Source organism: Micrasema longulum, unplaced genomic scaffold (genome assembly GCF_059751315.1).
Source record: "Micrasema longulum isolate JH-2025_06_02 unplaced genomic scaffold, ASM5975131v1 h1tg002336l, whole genome shotgun sequence".
Taxonomy (NCBI): domain Eukaryota; kingdom Metazoa; phylum Arthropoda; class Insecta; order Trichoptera; family Brachycentridae; genus Micrasema; species Micrasema longulum.
Window position 1 is genome coordinate 280,225 of NW_028279486.1, and position 24,645 is coordinate 304,869.

Below are 24,645 nucleotides of genomic sequence, written 5' to 3' on the forward strand. Positions count from 1 at the left end.
TCTTCTGTAGTCGAACTGCTTTTCTTCCAGATTCAATTAGTCTTCTTCATACTGTTGAGTCATGTATCCTCACCCCAGTGGCTGACACATCTCGTTGAAGTTTGCAATGTGTTTTTCTGGGGTTTAACTTACTATTTCTGATTGAAGATATTTCATCTCGGACACTTTTCCGGTTTCTTCCACATTTCCCTATTATCTTTGCTTCAACAGACCCTGTTTCGTTTCTGCTTAATAACCTTGCTAACTGCTCCCTGTCTCACAAAATATTCATTTGCAATCTCCTTCTGAGTCATTGATGTATAATCACTTAAAGTTATAATTTTTTCCCTTTTCCTCGTCGTGATATCCATGATTCAAACCAACTCAAAAACACTGTTAGTTCTTTATTAAGAAAATGTAAAAAAACAACAGACAGTACACCAACAAACACCAATATGAGCTCCCAAAAGATTGATTAATTGTAAGTCATAATTTTTGGCGTCCAACAACTGTCAAATTGACATTTATGAGTGTTGATATATGTAAAAAATTACAAAAATTACTCTTATTCCATTAATTCGCACAAAACTGTATTTTCGGTTACTGTTATGTCGACGTCTTTTATGTTTTCCATTGCAATTTTGTGTATATTTTTTATGTCTCATTTTTGTCAAGTATGTTATGTCAAACTGGCGTGTTTTTTCGTACAGTTCAGTCGTAGGGGTCATGTAGGGTTGTTATATTTGTCTTGTTACCGGTTTCCCAGAAGACGATCATGTCGCTCAATTTGCTTTTAACATAGGCTTCGTACATCATGATTATTTCCTTTTTGGCACCGAGTCTTCAATTTCGTCGTAGAGGCTAAGTAATGACGCCATTACTTTGGTAAGTCGGTATATGTGTTTTGTCCATTTTAATGAGGAAGTTCAGTGGTTTTTTTATTTTTTTTATTTGTCAATAGACTATTAAACTAAGTAAAAAATAAATTTGTTTGTATCGCATTATTACCAGCGCTTTGTTTTTTTAAAGTGTTGTTCTTCTGAAATTACTCCGCGTGTGACGTCTCAAGTTTTGTTCTGCTTCTTCTCAGTCAGTTCTGCCGGCTGGTCCGTAGACTTACCGTAAACCGGAAATCTTTCACAACTCTCTTATCATTGGTTGATTTATATAAACTAATGACGTCGTCAAAGTAGTTATTTTTTATTATTTTTTTCATGTATTTTCAAGAAACTTTTCGGTTCAATTTAATGCTCTAATTTTTAGCGCGCGTAAGAAAACATTTTTTGCATCCAATTTCCTGTAGAGCTGACCCTCCTCATTATTTGGTGTCTGTTCATGGTGGGTCCTAGGTACGTCACGTGTTCTAATTTATATCACATTGAAGGTCCGTTGATAATAAAATCTGGATAGGAAATTTCCCACGAATTCAAATGCCATTTTATTCGCGCCTGTAACGTGTCTGTTGAATAAAGAAGTTCAGTGCCACGTTTAAATGTCAAAGGTTCTTGTGAACAATAAGCAATCAATTACATTACACCGACGACAACTCGTGACGTCACGGGTGGAGTAATTTCAAAATTACAAAACATCAAAAAATCATATCTTTACATATATATTTTTTTTATTTATTTTTATTTAGAAAAAGCGATAGTTGTCATATAAAAATATAAAAAATAGTACATACATCCAATTAAAATTTCTCATAAATATAATGAGAGAACATGTTACACAGTAAAGAGAAAAAATAATTCATTACATAAGACAAGAGAAAAAAGAGCAAGAAGGTTAAGGGATTAGATTAGATATGAAATAGAGTGGAAGAGTGGAGGAGAGGGATTTTCATAATATGGTAGATAGATTCCAATTTCGATATGATAATAACATGAACATAATTAAAGGTACATAAACTTATTACACACTGACTAATGTTTCATTTATATTATATTTTATTCTTTTTTGCTTAGTTTGATAGCCTACTAAAAAATAAAACCATTAAAAAAAACACTCCTTTGAGTTGCCCTTTTTAAAAATTTTAATCGTGATTTTAAGATATTCGAATACGCTCTTTATTTTTTAGCGCTAGAAGACAGAGGAGATACGTAATAAATTAATTTTAAAACAGCACCCACAATCTATTATTTTAATGTATTATACGTCTCTTAGCTAGCTCTCAAATATACTAAACACCCATATATTATAATATACATTACAATGATATACGTATTAATGTATTAAGTACGTAGGCAGTGGATATACTAAGATTAATGAATTGTAAGCACAGTACAGAATAAAAGACTGCAATCTGTATTTTGGCTCACTTATTTGAATAAAAATACATTTAACTTACGTAGATTGACGTATTTGAAATAATGTGGTAATTTATGGGCATTGGATCGTATTTTCTCATTGTTTATTCAAAATGTTTTAAACTGTGCTTATACACACCATTTTATTTTAACCCATAAGTATTGTTAATTGCAGCTTTTGATTCCATATTCTGCACGACTCTTCTACGGAAGTCAATAATAATATAATATTTATTTTTTTTAAGACCAATACCTACTCATTTGCAATAAAATGGGAATCAAAATTCGTTTTTAAATTAGCATTGACAAGCAAAGAGGTGTTTGACTTTTAAACAAAATAAATTATTTAGGTATCTAAACATCTAAAAAAATATTCAATCAATCGTAGCCATGCATTTTAGAATCTAGAATCTGAATGAAAAAATATTTGAAAATAGTCATTTTAGCTTCTTTTGCAACTCAGCAAGTCAAGAGGTTAAAAAATATACAGATAGGTACTACTATAAGACACACTGGATTTTACAGCAACCTTTAGAAATCAATTAAAAAATATTGCATATTTACATACAGTCAATTATTATTATATGGACAAAAAAATTTGTACACATCTACCCACACATAGAATTAAGTATATCTTAATCTTAATTCTATGTACCCAAATATTTTTCGTTGATTTCATCCGGATGCCTAAATATTTTTTATTGAATTTAGAGTGTTGAGAAACTGATTAAATATGCTTTGAAAAACAGAAAGCTTTCATGATAATAAATTGAACTATCAAATAATTATGGTATTGATTTACAAAATCTAAGAAAGGTCTGGGAAAAGTAGATACACAACGAATCGATTAAAACAATCAGAAAACAACTCGATTGCTATGGCGATGAAGACTGTTTTCTATAAGTTCATTTTTCCAAGATGTCTGAATGTAAAAAAGTACTAAACGTAAAATGAAGAATATTTAGAAGTAGTTAAAAAAATCTTTGCAAATGGCGCCTCCACACATCCAGGCACGTGCATTTTATGGGCTGAGAACAGATATAAGGTAAACATATATTTGATAATATAATATGTTCCAGCCATATTCCAGAATTGCAAATGTCGTCTGTAAAACGATATGTTCTCTAAATAAATACTGAATAATATTATGTTGCACTAATGAAAGAAACTTACAACGTACCTAATTTACGATAAAGGTATTTACGTAGATAATTTAAATTACATTAATCCGAAACCACGCCAAAAACGAATAACCTATTAAACTTATTTGTGCAGAAAACGTTATTTGGCAGTCTCCATGGTGTACTGGTTAAGGCCGCGCACAGAAGGTTACGGGTTCTATTCCCGATGAGAACACCAAAAAACATTTTTTTTGCTGTAATTGGGCCTCCTAATCTGTTGTGATACACAATAAATAAATTATAAAGTGAATAACAATATTGTGTTTGAATTAAATAATTATATCAATCAAAATATTAGACGAATCAAACGTGTGAATAAATTATTACATAATATAATTATTATGTAGGTATATTATTATTTAACTAGCCTACTTACTGCCGTATTTTGAAGTTATTTCTTTTTACTGTTGATATATATCTCGCCGTTTTTTTTTATTTTGCCCAATTATTTTATTAACATCAAGAAAGAAATAACTATTTTTCTAAATATTTTTATTTTCACACAATCTTCAAGTAAAATAGGTGCGAAGGTTTTCACGGTCACTGTTATCAATATTATGTATCTTTTTTGGGTGATACCGTGTATGTTGGATTTGATCATACATTTCTCTATAAAACACACAGTTTTTCCCTGAAGATGGCTCCTGCAATGGTAGCCGAAACGTCGGATCAAATCCAACATACACGGTATCACCCAAAAAAGATACATAATATTAATCTTCAAGTAGTCGTTAATAAATATGATAATACCTACATATCACTAACCCAAAGCTGTTAGTAAGATATCTCTGAAAAACAAATTCAGAGATTGTCGGACTTCTAGGTTTGCAAAGGGTCTTAATGAATTAAATTATTTGAAGTAGATTACGCATACTACATTTTCAAATAGGCAAACTATCTAACTTCAGTATTTTATTATTTGAAAACATTAATGTATTCAATGTATTAACATATTTGCGGGTTCATCTGACTGTTGCTTCGGACTTATGATATGTTATAACATTGGGAATCAATGTTATTATCTAAAAAAGTGCAATAATTGTTGTACAAAACGATGATCGAATTTCTAATCCGAATTCTCTACCACTACCACGAGACCACAATTTGATAATGCTGGACGTTTAGACATGTTTATTGTACAGCGCCTTCGAGGTAATTTTCACAAACATTCGCTATAAAATATATCCATTATAAATAAATAAGGGTGAATTTTACAAGGCCTACTAGATAATTCCTTATTTGCATATGTGTGTATATATATGTCTGGTTATTCAACTTGATGGCACTGACTCTAGTAAAATTTTAAAAATTTAGTGACGTAACACTGTTTCAGGGGAAATTGTCACTATGTGAACGACACGGAGGTAATATATCCAGCTGGTGGAGTCTTAATCCTGCACGACCATGAACAAAAACACCAACGCTTCATCAGATTACCTGATAAACATAAAGTCATCGACTCCATAGCAATATCGCCGAACCGGTATGACCAAAATTTCATTTAAATCATTGCCTAGTTTTTATGGACACATTCATTGACAGCCAAAGCTGGAAAATGGGCCAGGCCTCATAATGTTATGTTATGGATTGATAATTATCGTTTACCTTCAATTAGGTATTTACTCGAACTCCTTGCAAAACATTTGATACCTAGTAAGGAACGTAGTATTCATTAATAGAATCTATTTTTAATTAAAATATATAGGTAGATTTTAGGAAAAAATAAATCTAATTGGAATATAGTAATTCTAGGAGAGACGGTCGTAGTTTTTTTGGGATTGAATATTTTCTGCTCTATAACAAATAAAACAGCGAATTAATTTTTGATCAAGTCTTTATTCATTATTCTTCCATGTTTGTGCAATGATGCCAAACAAATGATATGTTAAGAAACCGAAAAAAACATATTCTAAAACACTGCGGCCACCTTTTGGTTGTCGGTTGGCACTCACCTTTAGTATTAGTGTTAAGATGACCATATTGGCCAGCTAGTTAAAGTAAGATAGCCATACAACTCAGGACGCGTTTTCTTTGCCTTTATTCGTTCCCTTCCATTTACCTTTAGTCACATTACTCAAATTTGTATTTTCTTTATGGCAATATAAATTATTAATACCATTTGGGTGACGTTTCTGATTGATTTCGCTAGGTGCACAAAAACTGTACTGAAATTCAGAACAGTTTTTGTTTCCCAACCAGTCATTAATTTTCCTTCATTTGACTCTATTTTCCCGCGCTTACCCGTACACACTGGTTAGGCATCAGAAACAACACATATTTATGTATGTGACATACATGCAATTAAAAACCATGATTTACAGTTTTAAATTGTATAGCCAGCCCACCTCGAAAAAACTTGGTCGCCTCTCCTTAAGGCAGATGACCCACCTATTTTTTTTCTATTCAAATCAACAATAAAAATTTGGGTTATATTGTAGCTAAGACTATAGTATAGTCCTATATAAATAACCTAGGCGTAAAACATTGTAAATATATCTATGTTCGTCAACAGTTTCGTCACTAATTGCTCTTAAATAATTTCGACCATGAGCATACAATAAAATTTTAATTACTCGCCTTTTCTTGGTTAAGAAGAGGAAAGGCGGGTTGACTTTTCTTCATACAAACATACTCTCGTATTTTCTCCCTGGATTATGGTACTAGAGCAGTGATTTTTTGGCACACTTCAGATACCATGTACCATTGGTGTGTCTCTATTTTTTTTTTTTTATAATTTGTTTCTTATACGAGACCATCCAAAGACCCATAAAAGCGCCCCGTTTTATCTGCCGTCTTTGAACGTTCGGTAGGTACTTATACAAAAATGATAAATAATTTTTAAAAACGGTTGATTGTAGTTATGCAAAATCAGTCCGATGTGCAGTTATCTTTTTCGCTCCGAATCGGGGAGGCATTTGCGAGAAAGTGACAGAAAAACAATGTTCAAATACCTACCTCTATTCATCTTTTGATTTGCTACAAAGTTGACAGCATTCGGACTGACATAAAAGGGCACTACGCTCTGGTAATAAAAGGTGGAAATATTTTGATCGGCAATCTCTCCTCTATCACCGTCTCCGGTCTCCCCTAGAATTACCCTACATAAATATGTAAAGATATGTAAATTTCTACACTGCCTACTCGAACCTACCATGTTCATCGATGCTACAAGTTACAGTGTAGCACGATGTGTCACATATTTTTTTGGCATAAGTTAGTCTAAACCCATACCTACTGTCGGTGTTGGTCTAAACCAACACTGGTCTAAACTCTAAACCATGGCTGCTCAACCCCAGGCCTGCGGGCCACATTGTGGCCCGCCTACGAATTTTTAATGGCCCGCATGAGCAAGTTACAAAATTCCGTTGCAGTCGTTTGAAAGCAGATTTCAAGACTTCGAGAGTAAGAAATGACACATACAATATTTTATCAATCCCTTCATAATCAGTTTGACTGAAATAATTAACTCACTGAACTACAAAATCATTTTGCCCTAAAAAACCTTTTTGCCGAACTCTTTGGCCCGCCAAAGATTTCTGAATCATCCGTTTGGCTCGGCTGTTAAAAGGGTAAACAGCCTTGCTCTAAACTCTAAACGATGCCTTCAATTAAGTTTAAATTTTTTTTTTTTTTTAATCTCTATCAGAATATTTTTTTGACTTTCGCGTGAGCCATACATTAATTACGACCAAAATTAAAAATAGTGCATAATTGAGTTTTTAATTTGGTATGTTTCTTCGAGGTAAATATAATCATTTTTGAAATCATGCTAAATGACGAAATTAATGAATTCAATTTTTTTTCCACATTTCCTACAGTTTTATTAATTATATGTATTTTTATAATATTTTCAAGTGATTTTTATTATTTCTACAGTACACAGCCGTCCATTGATTTTTTTATTGTTTAAATAGTTGGGTACCTTTGTAAGATGATTGAGGGCACTGTTGTTTTTATTCTATGGCCTTTTTATTAAAACATTTTTTTTATATCGCGACCTTAGCACAACCAATCACAAAACATGCCACTTATAATTTAGTGTTGCATCATAAAAATCAGTAACAGATCCGATTTTCAAATTTGTATTTTTGACGGGAGTGCAATTTCTTTGTCTAATTCTGATTACTTTTAGTGAATACATAGCATTGAACGAGCGGGCTGAAGCTAATAGCTTTAAACCTACGATAAGTATTTATGACCTGACAACCCTCAAACGAAAGAAGGGGCTGACCACTCCTAGTGATGGGACAACCAGCAAGGAGTTTGTGGACGTCCAGTTCACCTGTGACTCCAAGTATCTGGTCGCTATCACAGGAGAGCCGGACTGGATGCTGTATTACTACAATTGGGAAAATGGAAAAGTTGAGAGCCAAACTAAAGCGCAGAACCCTAATGGAACAGGAATGGTTACGCAAGTGGGTATCTTAATGTTTTTATCTCGGTAATTCCATCATTCTAATTCCATGTTTTTCCAATTCTCTTGAATCCTCACTCCGATTATCTTAAAATTATCATCAGTTAAATTAAGTGATTTTGTATACCTTTCTTAACTTTGTCGATAAGCCCGAGACAAGCTGAAAAAAGAACTGAAAAAATAAATACCTCCTAGTACTTCATAGTACCCTTTGAAAAGTAATTAATAAATCTATATTATATGCGCATAATATGTATATAAAAAATTGTGTCCCATCGAAAAGTCTCTAGACTTAGTGGGTAATTCATTACATATAGTTCGATAATTTATATGGCGCCATTTTTGTGAAAATCACCTGAAGGGCGCTGTAAAATAAATAAGTATCCTGCACGTCTTGCAGCTACAGAGCGCATGGACGATTGGGATTCTAGTTCCTCCTTTCCAATTATGATATATTTCAATTTTAACATATACGAGCTAGGTTACAGCACGTCTTGCAGCTACAGAGCGCATGCACGGTAAGTAATCTGGCCCCTTTTTACATTTTGTTTTAATTTGACAATGAAGTAGTGTTTGAATGATATTAAAATAAAAACATTAAAAAAAACTCATAAAAAAAATTAGAGTAATATAACAAGTCTTGCAGCTACTGAGCGCATGGACTGTTGAAATTCTAGACCCCATTTCCAAAATTTATGGTTGATAACATTTACATATTGAAGCAAGATTGCCAATCGTCCTACTGCTACAAAGCGCATGGACGAGTGGAATTTTAGCAACTTGAAATTGTATCAACAATTTTACAAAAAATAAACATTAAGAAGAGTTTGAATAGTTTGCCAAGTGCTCATGCAAAAAAGGAAACAATAAATAAATAAAGCACAAGAAAGGTATCCGAAGGGTAGCTATTGTAGACTGAACCTAATATATTTCAAAATATACCGAATAAATGCTGTTCTGCAGCACTTAAACTGAAAAAAAGCATTATCAACAAAATACTGAGATGGTTTGGACATGTATACTGTTTTCATAAGCAAAAAGCCAGCTTTTTGTCAAAAGTTCCAAAATTAGTTAAATATGGGTTAATGTTCTAAAGACATTTCGAACCATCTGTATATAGCAATGAGCAGTAAAAAAATATTTCAGTGCTAAAAGCGATACAATGTTTTTTTATCTAGAGATTCATAAGCAATAAGTCAGTATAGATATGACACACACAGGTTTTATGCTTTAGAAACAATTGACATACTGTGTTTTTACTTATAATAAATTAGTTTTTTTTTTTTTAATTCACTTGATAGATATTAAAAAGTGTCATATCTCATAATATAACTTTTGTAATTATCTGCGTTTTTGCTTATGACGGCAGTACAGCGAATGCACAGTGACATAAGATTTACAACACAAATGATGTAGTCAGATAAAGGAAACAAGCGAAAGACACAGCAAAAATAGACATTTGATATTTACACCTGATGATGGGTAATTCAGAATACCTGAAACTGGTAGTGTTCTAATATTAAACTCGTGTGTGTTTCTGTGTGTGTACATGCTGAAACAATAAATAAAAATTGACATTTTAAAATTCGTAATAATTGGCGTGTGTGCATGAATGTATAGGAAGAGGAAACGAGGTTTGTATAAAAATATAGTGCGGTGTGGGCTGCTTTCCTCTTTGCCTACCCCTACGATGATATGATGCTGATGCTATAGTTTAAATGATTAAACATCAAACGAAAGTCACGATAACTCAAGCGAAAATTATATAGGTGGCAAATTAATAAAGCTGTGAGATTGGAACATACCTCCTACGCCTTTGGGAATATCACTTAAAAGTGTTTAATGAGTTTAAATCAGAAAATCTCGGGGAAGCTAGAAACATTTCCACTTTTAGAAAATATTAAAAAAAGATGCACTAGCATATCAATTATTTTCCAAAGTGTCATACTAATTGGTAAAATAAAAAATTGCAACCAAACAAATAATAAAAAAATTATTACAATTTTTTTATTATGTTTACTGTCTTAAAACCGGGAAACTATCCCTAATAGTTTTTAGTACTTTAAAAAATATATTAATAAAAAAACATTAAAAAAATAATGTTTCTGTGTTCAGGCGGATGAATAATACAGTTTTGTGTGTGAAATAGAACCAGAACCCTTTATGAGTGCTATTAACTTGATGGCTGTTCTCGGGTAAAAATCCTGACTAAGGAAGTTGAGTGGAGATGATTCCGCCTCGTTATTTAGTGGTTGACGTGTTCACCTACGATTCTTGACATCCTTAGTTCGATTCCTGGAAGGACGGATGTGAAATATTTATTTTTTAAGGTTTTTAGAAAAGCAATATTTCATTGATCCTGAAGTGTAAGACTGATCCCCTTACCTTCATGTAACAGAAGATCAAACTACACCGCATTCGGTGCACCACTGGGTGCGGAAAGAGGGATGATGATGATAAGAATGTAATTTTAACGACTACTAAAGGTAAGTTTTGGTTCCACGGCCCCAATTTCAATGGGAAGTTCACAGAGTTGTCTTCAACTTTCTATTAAGAAAAAACGATATTTGTGTACGAAAATGAGTATATTTGCATGAACATTTAAAGTATCTTCGTCGGTAACCTATAACTGAACATATTTAGAAGAAAAATTATACGCATATTCTGATTTTCATATAGAAAACTTAATTTTACTTATAAAATTGAAGATAAATGTTAACTTCCCATTGTAATCGGGGCCCAGATGTCGATTTGGCGTGGTATCGTTATATTTTGACTAAAGTAGACCGTGTTGCCAACTGTTCTCTGTTTACTAGAATTTCAAATCCATAACGTGTTTTGTTTTTATGTGAAAATATTTAATAAATAAAATAATGACAAAACAAATACAGAGCCGAATCGTATTTTCCCATTCTGTGGCGACAAATTTGCTGTCACTTCAATAGGCTGTTCACAATTCATTGTGTTTACTTTTATTTCACTTTACTTCAATAGGTGACATGCAACCCATCGGACCCTGCACTTGTCGTTATAACAGGACCCTATACATTTAAATTAATGAATGTTTCTGAAACAGTGTGGAGGCAATGGGGCTGGACTAAGGCTGAAAATGTAAGTTGACATTATACTTATCGTCATTTTAATTTGCACATATCATCTGTCTTTTTTGTTATCAGCTGTCTTCTTTCAATCCTTAAAATGGGTATTATGAGTATAACTCAATAATATTCACTTTGTGTCATAAAATATGTTTATATTACATTATAGATTATAATAACCAGCTGCATGTGGGTGACTCCCGACAGGGTACTATTTGGTACTAAATCTGGCATGTTAATGGTTGTTGAAAATGGAGAGTTAAGAACTAATTGCATCTATAAAGCATTTGAAGTTACAGAAATGTGTATGAAGAAATTAATGGAAGTAGATGAGTAAGTACAAATTGATGAAAAAACATACTGCGAAAAGGCCATTTACACATGGAAAATACAATATTGCTCTGTCCCAGGACTCGACCATTGTCCACGTGTAAACAGCAATTTGTAGGACAGAAAATTGTTCCGAATCATTGTCACGGAGATAGACAGACAGGCTATCTCCACTGAACAATGATAACCCCCACCATCGCATTGTCCTCGTATTGACGCGTTATGACAATAGCGGTTTTCTCAAAGTGTACGCGTCGCTCCCGTGCATTTTTTAGCGAACTTACTCGTAATAAACGCAGTCGTGTACTCGTATTCGTTGCACTCACGTGTGAACTGGGGCCAAATTTTCATTTTGCTCCAGCATTCTGTCCTGCGTGGTCGAGGCTGTTCACGGAACTGGGACGAGACTATATTGTCTTATCTATTGTATTATCCACATGTGGAAATAGACATAAAAGTGTAGAAATATTTTTCGAAGGGTATAAAATAAAACAAGTCAAACATTCAATTGCTTGTATTATAGGTAAAATAATTACAAACCTTATGTATTGCATTCTATTATTTTCATAATTCAAGACCAAAACCAGAAACTGAGCAAACAAAAGAAATAAAAGTTGAACCTTCTCAAGAGACAGTATCCTCGGTAGAGAGCGAAAAGTATGAAGTAAGGTGTTTGACAGCATTTACTAAAGGTAAATATGCTATTTTATAATTAAGACAAGTGTAATTATTACACCATTATTTATCAATATGAAACTATTTTTTAAATTTGTATTGACAATTTAACTCTTCTTATGTAAATCAAAAACAATTTCAGGTTTTGCCTATTCTTGTGGGAATGGAATAGTCCATATGTTTGAAAAAGAATCTCCAAACGATTGGGTGAAAAGAAATATATTTAAAGTGATGGATGAAGAATTTAGGTAGAGTACTGACTGAATGTGTAGTTTGATAGAGAAGATTCTTTTAATAATATGTTTAATGTCCAAAATAGTTACTGCATTGCGTTAATCTATTGATTTTTATTTCTGGCCATTTAGAATTGCTGAAGATGCATATGTCGACTTAAATGTTGTAAAATTTATGTCAGTTAATCCCACGCAAGATGCTTTATTGATAACAACGTTGAAATCTCAATTATATTATGCGAGACTTTTTGAACAGCATATGAATCAAGTAAGGATTCCGGAATCAAATTTAAATATTATTTTTAAAGGACTATTGGATCATTACTGAATATTCTTTTATTTTTAGACAGCTGTACTTCCATTTAGAGAGCTAGGCCACAAGTTGCATCATGGTTGCATAAATTGTTTGACAGTTTGTTCGTGGAAACCCATATTCATGACATCAGGAAAATTAGATAGAAGCATTCGCATTTGGAATTATGAAACAGAAGAATTGGAGCTTCTTAAATTTTACCAAGAGGATATTCACTCGTTATCTTTACATCCAACTGGTAATAATTCTATCGAAATATCAAATTACGAAAGATGTCGATGTGTTTGAAAATTACGAACTTCCTAGTTGTAAAATCTCCAATTTCATTTTTTTTTACAGGATTATTTGTCATCATTGGATTTTCTGACAAGTTAAAATACTTGGTTGTTTTGATTGATGATTTAGAGCAAATGAGAGAGTTCCCAATACGAAACTGTAAACTTTGCCGTTTTAGTGACAATGGACATCTTTTTGCTGCTGCGAATGGTGCAGTTATTCAAATATTTTCATCCGTATCATTTATCAACGTGTTCAATCTCAAAGGGCATAACGAAATGGTAAATTCTTCATGAAAATGTTTGGAATGGGCAATATTGTATTATGACTTCAGAGAAACTATAAAACGTTACTTTCATTGTTAGATAAATGCTTTATCATGGACAGCCATAGATGACAAATTGATATCTTGCGGATCTGAGGGGGCAGTTTACGAGTGGTGCATGACCACTGCTAAAAGAGTTGGCGAAGTAATAGTAAAAAAGAATGATTTTACCGACTGTGCAGTTAGAAGGTAGATAATAGTTTTTAATATTAAAAATCATGAAAAGACAAAATAAGATGAATTTGATGCATGTTTTTTTTACAGTGATGGTAAATCTTCATATGTTGTGGGAGGAGACGGGGAACTAAAAGAAATCAGTAACAATGATATTATAAGAAACTTGAAAATAATAGGTTGTAAGCTTGATAATATGGTGCTGGCTAGATCCGATCTAATGATCTTTGTAACTGGTGGACTCGGTAACTTGGCGTCTATACAGTTCCCTCTACTGGACAAAGCTGTGTTTGCGGAATTCCATATGCACAACAATAACATCACTAGTCTAGCTCTGTCCTACGATGACCAAACCCTCATAACTGTAGCTGATGACGCTACATTGTGTATTTGGAAACTGACCAATATTGAAGGAAAAGTCATAGCCATGGAAAAGGACTTCGAATACTGTAAACAAATACTGATAGAAAAGGACAGTTTACAAAACAACATTACTACGATTGCCGTAAGTAGTATTTTGTAGCGTAACTATGGACACATATTCATGTAATATAATATTGTAAATATAGATCGTCTTAACAGGTTTTGTCTACTCGGATTGATGAAATAGAAACAGAACATGCTTACCAAATGCGCCAAATGAAATCCGAAAATGAGAGTTACTTACATCAGGTTCACACTGGATACTGCAATGCCATCGAAGAGTTGAAGGAACGAAATGAGGTACATTAGTTTGCATACTAATAGTGTTGTTATCATATTACAAAACATTGTATTCTTAATTTATCAATTTCAATAAATGAACCAACCGAATATAAGTAAGATGCATGAATATTTACATATGCATTATTAAAGGCATTGTTTCATTCCATCAATTATGAATTTTGTATGTAATAAATAAAAAATACTTTTACTAGCAATTAGAAGTCGACCATACTCATGATATGAATACTATTTATGATGAGATAGCTCAAATGAAGCACGATTATGAGAAACAACAAGAACAGATAGAGACTGAATTCAACGGCAAACTTATCGGAGAGTATAATAAATATCAGGTAAGTTCTCTGAATCATTTTAAATTATAGTATTATTATAAGTGCACATAACAGTTCATAAATCAATTAAAATTTAATTTAGGCCCTTGAAGACAAAAATGCAGCGATGAGAGGTGACTATGAAGAACAGTTAGAATCATTGGCACACAGCAAAAGGCTGGCATTACGAGAGATGAGTGACATGTACGAAGCACAACTTACAGAAAAGATGAACTTAATCGGGGAGGTTCGTTTCACGCACCATTTAAAACAACCATTAAAATATTACTTAACATTCACATATTGATAAGCTCCTGAATAATTTACTACACATACACAATTGATTTGGTCATTTTTTTATGGTATTTAATTTGACATAAATATCAATAAAAATGTTGCAGTTAGAACACAAAAACAAATTAGAGGCCAAAGAACACGAATACATAAAAAGTTCTATCGAGAATGATGCGGATAGGGAAATTGTTGAATTGAAAATGAATTATGAAGCACAATTGAAAGGAGAAAAAGACGACAACATCAGGCTCAAAGGAGAAACTGGCATATTAAAAAAGAAAATGAACTCTGCACACAGGGATATCGAGGAGTTTAAACACCAAGTCAATCTAATGCACGGTGGGTATATTTATTTAGTACTTCCTCTACTACCCCATCCACTTATTGGTTTCCCCGTGACATATATTATGCAACTAAAAATATAGTACTTTTTTTATTCACAAGATAATCTTTTTTCAGCTGAACACAAACAATATCAAGGTATAATACAAAATTTAGAGAAAGACATAACTGACTTAAAAAAAGATATTAGTGAAAGAGATGCCACAATAGAGGCTAAGGAAAATAACATCAGAGAACTTGTACTTAAAACTCAAGAATTAGAAAAATATAAATATGTACTGAATTTCAAGATAAATGAACTGAAGAATCAGGTGTGAAGACTTTGTATTAAACACATTTAAAAAATCAAAACAAATTTAAATGTTGTAATGTATCCATGTTTCAATGAGGAAGTTCAGTGGTATTTTTATTTTTAGGAACGCTACGATTTTTGAAAGTTTTGTGATATTTCAATTATTTCGAACTCTCACAGGTGATTTGTCTTGTTGGTGGGTTGGCATCCCAAAAACTGAAAATTTATCACAACACTATATCCATCAACTTGTGATGTCATTTAAAGTAGTTTGTTTTTATAAAAATCATTTATATTGTTTTTTTCATACATTTTAGAGAAACTTCACAGTACAATTATATGTTGTAATTTTTACTGTGTGCAGGAAAACATTTTTTACATTCAATTTCCTGTAGTACTGAACTTCCTCACGATTGTATAATTTTTAATACAGATTGCACCAAAAGAAAGGAAAATCCAAGAGCTAGATTTACAAATTGAAGACATGGAGAACGAGGAGACAAGATTAGTCAATGCTATAACAACCACGGGTTTGTACACTTGTACAATATTTTAATGCAAAGCGCAAAATTATACCTCATGAATCTTTTTGTCCAATCTGTGTTAAAAAAATATGAACTTAACAATTATTAATACAAAATCATCAAATTAAGTTTGTCTGTTTTTGTATCAATAGATAGAACCAAAAGCATTGGAAATTGAAGACAAAAAGTGCAGAGTTACTGATTTAGAAGGATCTTTGGAGAAATTAATAAAGAAAAAGGCTCATACTGGTATAATTTTGACGGTTTATAACCCTTAAATTAGTCTCAAACAGTTCTGATTTTTAACATGAATATAAATATATTTCTTTTAAGAATTTAAGCTAGGAGTCATGAACGAGAAGTTGATGGCAGCCAACACAGAAATCGAACATGAATTAGAAAGATACACAAGCCTCAAGAATGTTCTAAAAAAAATACAAGTGGATTTGTTCAGATTGTCCCCCATCATCAAAGATCCTGCTAAACTTAAATCAGCAGTCAGGGTGAGGATTCCTTAATATTTTTTACTAAACTCTGTTATTACGCCGAGTATAATCTGGGTCATATTGATTTCAGGCAGTGCTTAAGCAAAAGTATATGTCAGATGTGGATTTCACAGATGAAAAAGCAATCGAAGAAGAAGTTGTGTTAGAGTTTACTAGGCAGAGAGATCATTTAGAGAGAAGAATAGCAGCTCTCACACAACAACTACAGGGGACTACATCCAGTTCGAAAGGAGAAGTAATGAGAATTATGGAGGTAGATATCTATAAAAATCACACAGCCTAAAAAAGCACTCTGAAACGAGTGTAAATGTATCGACGGTCCCTGTGTATACTATCAAATCTGCATTTTGCAAGGTTTACAGGAGAGCAAAAACAAAGCTTAGTGTTTTTAAGAAGCTATCAGATACTGTTGAATTGCCAAACACGTGACTATTGAAATACGATGAGATACATGTATGGCAATTCTACAGTATCTGATAGCTTCTTAAAAAAATATCAAGGTTTGTTTTTGCTCTACTGTAAACCTCGCAAAATGCAGATTCTACAGTATACTTAGAGAACGGTCCCTCAATATCGACGGCGATATGTATGTAAAAAATATTGTATTTTTAGGAGAACAGTACATTATTAGCAGAAATCAATGAACTTAGAACCGAGCTAAAAGAGACTAAGGTCATGTGTACAGATATGAAGGCATTGCTCGGTATTTCTGCAAAGAGGAAGACCCCTAAACAAGCAAATTTGATTTTACAAAAAGCCTGTGGGGATCATGATAAGATGATGAATGACTTTGAAATAAAATTATCTGTGAGTAAATAAGATTTTTTTTTAATATACAATGTTAGTTATTAAGAAAAAAATCTTTTTGTTACTTTTAAATTAAAATTATTATAAATTTGTTTGATTTCTAGGAGCGTGACTCAATTATTCAGCAGCTAAGGGAAGAAAACCAACGCATTTTATTGAAATTACAATGTCAACGTTCTACTGAAAATGTTGCTATACAGTTGAATGTTGAAGATATAGAAGAGTTGAATTGAATCATTATTCATTGGCATTGTATAAGTAACTTACGATAACCAGCATATAATATGAAATTAAAATTGATGATTCAAATTAATAAATTATTTAAAATTACCCAGAATACATATTATTGATGAAAAAGCTTATATGAAAATGCTACTTAAATATGTTACACTTAATCAAAATAAAATAACTAGTTTCTTTTGTGTAAACAAAATGTATTAAAATTTTAACAATTACAAAAAATAACCAAAATAAACACATTTAAGATTATATTGATGTAAAATAACATGTCATGTACTTAACTGAATATTTTAAATGCAAAAAGCATTAAGGTAGTACATAATTATCAAGAGAAAAAAATTCAGACTTTGTTCGAAGAAAATTAAGCATATTAGTCAGTTTAACATATCATATTCTACCACTAATTGAGCAAATCAACAGGTAATTAAAGCTAAAAAGAAGCTCTTTAAATTTGATGCCCAGGATTGGAATGTAAAGTAAAAAAACAAATATTTTAAACAACCTTTTTTAAATTTAAATAACAACATTCACATTTTTTTAAAATTTGATGAAAAGAAAAACTAAAAATACTATCCCTCAATTCCAAAAATTAACCAACAAACAATAAAATAATGCTTACACATTAATACAACCACCCAAAAAATATTATTTAATATTTTAAATACGTTATGAATAATAGTAGCATTAGGAGTACAATATTCTAATGGGAACACTAGATCCACACACCTTTCTGAATTCCTAGTGTGCTGAATATTTAGAGCAAGAATGGAATTATGGCTTTTCTTCCTTTGGGATAGTTGGGGAACTCCTTCTTGTAGTTTCGGTGCTTACCTAAAGCCCACATGCTCATCTGGTAAACACCGGCTAGTGTGAATATTCCAGCTGAAATAATTTGTTTATATTTTCATTTGTCACCTATTCTGAGCTAAACTTCACATTTGGCAAAGCAACTTTTTATTGTATTTGTGGTGTATCTAAAATGGATGCTTATTGCCACAATTTATCATCATTCCCTTTCCGCACCTAATGGTGCATAGGGCGCTGCATTGATACACCAATTGCAGCGTATCTGGATAATTTTCATTACATAAAAGTAAGGTGATCAGTCTTACGCTTCAGGTACCAGTCCAGGGACTAGGAAATATTCTAGTGTAAAAACACCGTTTAAAATAAATATTTCTTATCAACCATGTCGGGAATCAAACCGGAGACCTCTCGCATGGTAGGCAAACACGCTGATCATTACACCAGAAGGCAGACTTGAAACTTTTAATCGCAATTGAGATTAATATTGGAAAGTAATATTGGTTAAAAGATAATAATGATAAAATAATGCATCATATGCACGTACAGAAACTACTAATACAAAAATTTCCAAATATTTTTGTTCTATAAAAAATATAGTTTCATAAAATTTTGGTTAATTTCACAATGGTCATTATAATATCGCGCTTAAAATGACCAAAATAATTGTACAAACTTTCTACACAGAAATTTTTCATAAGTTTACAGTATTTATAATTTCTAAGAATGAATAGATTAATTTTTACAAATCACATAATTTTAGAAAAAACGTGGTCAAACATGACCAGTATTAATACTGATTTTAAAATGTTGGAATCAAAAATCACACTAGAAATCCAAGTACGCATATTGCATATTCTCTATTAATGTTTTTATAATAATTATATATTACATACCTGGAATACACTGGGTCATGATGGTAAACGAGGCCCAGGATCCAAATTCGTAGAAGTAATTGGGGCAAGAGACAAAGTTGAACAACGAGTTGAAGGGATTGCCATCCGGTACTGGGATCTTACGGACTGTAGAGCCAGCAGGGCGAAGATTTCTCAACAATACGTGAGTGCTGAGATTACCAAGTTCACAAAGCTAAGAAATCAAAATAAATATGTACTAATTAAATATTACACAAAAATGTGTTGGAAACCTGTCAAGTGAGCTTGATGGTTTTTGCTCAGTAAGACAAGTACTACGCAAATGAACAATATTACGAAATCTCCATAAATAGAAAGTAAATTCTATCGTAATTTTATGAAAGGTATTCAAATAGTCAGGAAAAGTGTTTTCATTACTGGAACATTGAATACCTTTAATAAGATTTTTTTCTAAACAAATAAATAATTTTAATCGAAAGAATAAGTTTCAAAGTGGAAAAAATATATATAATACTAATAATAATAATGCCTACCATATTGCAATAATTATAAAATATCGTTTAAAGTCATCCTATAAAAAAATAGTTAAAGGACAACACTATGTAATAAATTAAAAATTAATTTATGTTTTACGATTGCGTGGGCACAAACTAATTTAAAGTCTAATGTGGCATGGTGAAAAAACACAAAATTAATGCTACAAATTAACATTGAATGAAAAACATAAATACTTACTAAGAATCCAGATAGCCCAACTAGAAATTGAATTTGTGAGGGAGGCGTGAACAGGGGATGGTTCACATGATATGCTACGTACAAAGTAAACAGCCAGTAGTAGGAACAGTTTTTAAATAGATTTAATATTGGCATAGTGGCGTGGGAGAAGCGATGAATAAATACTGTCTCAAATAATCTTTTCGCATAGTGAATTGACCAACAGGCAGCTGCGACACTGAAACATTAATAATAACATTACATAATGCATATTTTTTCATCAAAGCATTTTCACATTCTATTTACCCAAATATTTTATTTTGGTAGTTGTTTTCAGTCAGTTGTGAGTAGGGTGTGTTAGAAAATGGGAATCAAGAGCGGGGATTGAATCTCGGACCTCTGGTTTGGTCTTCGCGACACTACCACGGGGCCAAAAAGTATTGCATGTCTTTTGGCCTATCCAAAATCGCTAAACAATCCCCAATCATGTCTGAGCAACTGGTGTTAACTGCTCTAGAGATGGGCATTTGACTTTTTTATAAAAGTAGCAATAACAGTTACCATTTCACTATTTCGTGAAGACCTTTAAAAAAAAAAAACTTTTATCGCTTTAAATATTATGTTATAAATAAAAAAACAACAATTTTTCTTTAATTAAGAAACAAAAAAATGTTTTTTTTATTATTATTTGTTGTATTTTATAGGAACCTTATTTTATGGAATAACATGAATATTTTTTAGCTAAAAACGTTTATTAAATGCAAATAGAGACCTTTAAATTCACAAAATTTATTTAATTTATACCTATAATTATGTTTTCATTTGGATATTATGTGTATTATATGTTACATTAATATTAATTTAGCATTTATAATAATTAATTACCCATGCTAAAATATCAATATCGTTTTTAATAAATAAAAAACTTGTTTCATCTATTGCGTTTATGAGCTGCAAATAATCATAAATGATTATCAAAAAGTTTCATTCCGGCGCACCACCGCAGCGGCGTTTACAAGAAATTGTCAGCGCAAACTGTGAATATTATTGTATGGAGTGGATGCACGTGTTAGTTAAATTAGGCGGGCTTCTTTACTTAAATTATCTATGGGAGCTTACACTAAAATTAAGCCACTTAGTAAACTTGATATCACTTTTATATTACTTCGTCAATGTGTTATGTTTAAAATATGGTATTCATTATTCAAGGCATATCGCTTACTTTAACTTTAAAAAAATAAAATATCAAGCCATATGATATATAAATAAACAAGTCATTTGCAAATAAAATTTCAATAATGAAACTCGTAGAGTTTTTACATAATCAACAAGGTAAATATTAAAAAATCATAAGAATCCAATTTTTTCAAAACAGAGATTTTTGTGTTTACACTTTTTTTGCCAGCAAGCGATATGTGTTTATGAGGTGCAAATTATGAATTAATATCAAAAAGGATCGAACGGCAGGGTCGGCATTTCAAAGAGATTGCGAGCTGATTAGGTGCCTCAGTACTGTATGTAAATTTTGATAATGGAGTCTGGATGGATGGGTCAAAAACTTAATAAAGAACACCCAGCAAAATTTAAACAGGGTTTCTTTGAAATGTAGTTGTTTTTAAACAGTGTAGGCTCACAATTTTTTAAAAACAGTGAAGTTTTATTATTTTTATTTTTTTTATGTCTTAAAGGTTGCAACTGGTTATGACACTATTTCAGTTTAATATTTTACTCCGTTGTGGAAACACCTCCCTTGAAGGTAATGTGATAACAAAGTAAATTGTTTTGCTTAAATTAAAAATTTAAAAAGTTAAAATTAAATTTATTTCTTTATATAATCACTTTGTAAAGCGCCCTCGAGGTATTATATAACGAAAATGGCGCAATCACTGTTTTAAAACCGCATTTACATTTTTTTTACCACCTCTAAACTGCTCGTATAGCATTTCACCGGAGTGAAAATCAGTCATTATTATACATTATCTGATATTTTAGCGACATATACCTTTTTTTATTTTATGAATAAACAAAATAAATATTTAAAAAATATCTTGAGCTTTTTTAATAAGCTGAAAGAGGAAGACTAATTTAAGGGGCAATGTTGCGTGTAAGGTGATAAAGGTCAACAAAATACCAAACCAATATAATGAATAAAGTATAATCAAGGCCACATTGACAGTACCTACAAACTACTCAATTTCATTTCATGCATTATTTACATTGCATTACCATAAACGTTTAAGTGTAAGGCCTCTGAATAAAAAGAATCATGATCATGAATTGTAAGCTTCGTTGTGTACTGGGTAATATGCTTATTACTACATGCACAATGGCGTTGAATATACGACACACAATTTTCAATAAAAGAAATTGTATAAGAAAAGGTACAACTTATGGTAACATTTATTGCAATATCTAATACCAGCTTTACATGTAGCTTTAAAAAATCTGTTTACTGTTGAATTCACAAAATGTTTTCTTTTGCACAAACATTGAATTAAAACAAAGATAATGTATATAATTTTTGTTTCTATAAAATACAAACAACAAATTATATTTTTTATTCTAACACAGCTTACTTTCTTTGGGCTATAAAACAGAGTTCAAGTTTTTGGAATGAAACACAATAAGTAATACTGATTTTCTTCTGCCACATTCATTACTAACCCCCGTGATGGATCATGATGGACACTAGAAGCAGATGCCATCCAATTGAAAACAGATTTTAATATTTTTTTAACAAGGGTAGCACTGAAGACTAAGATAAAACAATAGAAATTAAATTAATTTAATATCGCAAGGTAAGTGACACCACAGTTGGAAATCATTTTAGTTCCTTTTCGTGCTAGTAACACATTCTTAATATCTACTGAGCAAAGTTCAAGCTAATCTGCGATGGCTGATTTTACGTTCAATTCATTCAAGTACTTACTGCGTAACTACTGACATAGGACTGGAACCATCAGAAGTTCCATAAAAGACCCAGGGTCTTTGATAAACCCACAAATATACGGCGAGAGGTCCTGCATACTCTGCGAGGAAAACAGCTGTCCAAGAAATCTGTGTTCCGAGATCTTTCAAATACAATTTTCCTGAATTAGAAACGTTGATTGCTTTTATAGTATCGCTATCTTTCAACGGTTTTCCTTTTATTTCCAAACGAATAGATTGACGTTCTGGGTTGGGGGCATTTTTTAACACACTTATTTTCTTCTTAACATCATTAATAGTGGTTTCCGGGTGGACTTGAATCCGTCCAAGGGGTTTAGAATTGTAACAGTTAATAATTTCAACCTAAAAACAAACACGCACGTTTGATATTACATGTTTGTGAAGAAAGCTGAAATAAGTGGCAAATTACAAGCCGTTAAATACCTCCATAATCAGACTGCAGAATAGTCCACTTCTACAAATTACAAATTTTATATTTGATTTAATATTTCGTGACGATCGCCAACATCGCCAATGAACTTTGACCACAGACTACAGATACTTTGACTACCTGACAACCTGACACGAAAACTCAAAACCACAGATAATATTTGGATTTGGATTAATTTGCATAATATAATAATATCACCAAAGGGATTGTTTATGACTAACAGTGGTGGCGGACGTTTTTGTTTGTCCTAGAAAATAATAGGGTATTATCATTCAGGAGGAATATTGGATTTATCATACTGTACATATAAAAGATTTTTCAAAGACTCTTTTAGTGTTTATAAAAGTCCTGAAAATCAATCATTTCATTCATAAATATCGTTTACAATATTCAATGCTTAGAGTATATAAATCTGTAGAGGGATAACAACACATTTTACCAATGCAATGCATGTTGCCTATTATAGCTGACTCATTTTTTACAATATGTTCTAAATGGGAAAAAGAGAGACAAAAAAATCTGTGTCCTCATTTTTTGTTTTGTAGTCGATTTCAGAATTTGTATGATGCTCATTTTTACGCACGCGGGCAGTATTGCTTCGAACTGTCAAACGCTCTGTTGTTATTTTGATAATTGTTTAACGTATTTAGTGCTAATTAATTATGCCGACCTAGAAATCTACATAAAAACATTAATAAAGTTACATAATACATCTCACTGCACATGTCATAAAGTTACATAATACATCGTAGATGAATTTAAGCTAGCATAACTCTAACTTTTTTTTTTACTAGGATAGGAAGTCTGTGGCAAATTTTTTGCTTTTGTGCAAAACAATTCTTTTACGTAATGAAACTAAGCTGATTTGGTATTTTTATTTCACAATCAGCAATGACAGATTATTTGCAACATGACCCAAATCCCGGGCTTTTATTGGTTGATTGACAGACAAGTGATTTTTTAATACCAAATCAATGAGCATATATCCGATTTTGAAATCGAGGTTGATTTTTTATTTTGTTTTTTATCCATACTTGTCACACGTACATAATACTATTCGAAAGTGTGAGTGAAAAACAAAAATCAATTTATATGTATGTATATGTATATACACTATAAAAATAAATGTAAAACAAACTCCCTCTTTAGAGAGTGTTTAGACATGAGTTTTCACTCTTTAAGAGAGGTAAAAACGTTATTATTAATTATGTGTGTGTACAAACTATTTGTAATTTTATACTTATTTTGTCATGATTCTTTTTAAATATTTTTTTTTTTTTTAAACACGTTACCGCATTTTTCCACACGGATGAGTGACAGCGAAATCACATTTTATCATGGGTTCGATGAAGATAATATAAGAATTACTACATACAAATAAAAACTTTGATTAAAATATTAATTTAATTAGATATATATTAAATAACTATCAACGACACATCACATGTTTTTTTTTATTATTTATTAAAAGAAGAAATTCGTCAGCCTTTTTTCATTTTTAAACGGGGTTTGAAATTTTCGACTTTA

The 24,645-nt window shown here is 31.7% G+C and overlaps 2 protein-coding genes and 1 long non-coding RNA gene across 7 annotated transcripts; 1 reads left to right on the forward strand and 2 right to left on the reverse strand.

The window, feature by feature from the left end:
- The first annotated feature begins 699 nt into the window (after positions 1-699).
- Positions 700-17,803, forward strand: LOC148272420 (cilia- and flagella-associated protein 57-like). 5 transcript variants are annotated; one of them, XM_088240053.1, is made up of 22 exons: positions 700-864; positions 4,800-4,949; positions 7,599-7,881; positions 10,875-10,991; positions 11,148-11,311; positions 11,885-12,000; positions 12,126-12,231; positions 12,349-12,484; positions 12,563-12,767; positions 12,869-13,086; positions 13,171-13,319; positions 13,395-13,809; positions 13,887-14,027; positions 14,222-14,362; positions 14,445-14,588; positions 14,743-14,974; positions 15,095-15,288; positions 15,703-15,799; positions 16,127-16,296; positions 16,370-16,552; positions 16,912-17,106; positions 17,211-17,803. In XM_088240053.1, exons 1-22 carry the CDS (start codon positions 848-850, stop codon positions 17,337-17,339), a joined length of 3,702 nt encoding a protein of 1,233 aa, XP_088096179.1. In that variant the 5' UTR covers positions 700-847; the 3' UTR covers positions 17,340-17,803. The 5 variants fall into 5 exon arrangements, with proteins under 5 accessions (XP_088096179.1, XP_088096177.1, XP_088096178.1 ...); XM_088240051.1 differs by lacking the exon at positions 700-864 and adding an exon at positions 3,175-3,330; XM_088240052.1 differs by lacking the exons at positions 700-864; positions 15,703-15,799 and adding exons at positions 3,175-3,330; positions 15,946-16,042.
- Positions 11,808-13,990, reverse strand: LOC148272421 (uncharacterized). The gene is made up of 2 exons (XR_015824849.1): positions 13,932-13,990; positions 11,808-13,434 (listed from the first exon to the last, which is right to left on the reverse strand). It is a non-coding gene; the product is annotated as an uncharacterized LOC148272421 (long non-coding RNA).
- On the reverse strand, positions 17,520-23,223 carry Sc2 (trans-2,3-enoyl-CoA reductase Sc2). Its single transcript, XM_088240056.1, has 5 exons — positions 23,112-23,223; positions 22,669-23,030; positions 19,761-19,977; positions 19,047-19,239; positions 17,520-18,228 (listed from the first exon to the last, which is right to left on the reverse strand). The coding sequence occupies exons 1-5, from the start codon at positions 23,115-23,117 to the stop codon at positions 18,101-18,103; spliced, it is 906 nt and encodes a 301-aa protein (XP_088096182.1). The 5' UTR covers positions 23,118-23,223; the 3' UTR covers positions 17,520-18,100.
- Between the last annotated feature and the right edge of the window lie 1,422 nt (positions 23,224-24,645).

What these genes read in the sequence shown, in the direction of transcription:
- Sc2 (XM_088240056.1), bottom strand. An exon ending in TTGGGCTATCTGGATTCTTA is followed by an intron (nt 19,240 to 19,760) that starts GTAAGTATTTAT and finishes TTGATTTCTTAG; the next exon opens with CTTTGTGAACTTGGTAATCT. An exon ending in CATGACCCAGTGTATTCCAG is followed by an intron (nt 18,229 to 19,046) that starts GTATGTAATATA and finishes AAATTATTTCAG; the next exon opens with CTGGAATATTCACACTAGCC.
- LOC148272420 (XM_088240051.1), top strand. Translation starts at nt 3,275, where the DNA reads ATGGCGCCTCCACACATCCAGGCACGTGCATTTTATGGGCTGAGAACA. An exon ending in ACCGACTGTGCAGTTAGAAG is followed by an intron (nt 13,320 to 13,394) that starts GTAGATAATAGT and finishes TTTTTTTTACAG; the next exon opens with TGATGGTAAATCTTCATATG. An exon ending in ACTTTGAAATAAAATTATCT is followed by an intron (nt 17,107 to 17,210) that starts GTGAGTAAATAA and finishes TTTGATTTCTAG; the next exon opens with GAGCGTGACTCAATTATTCA.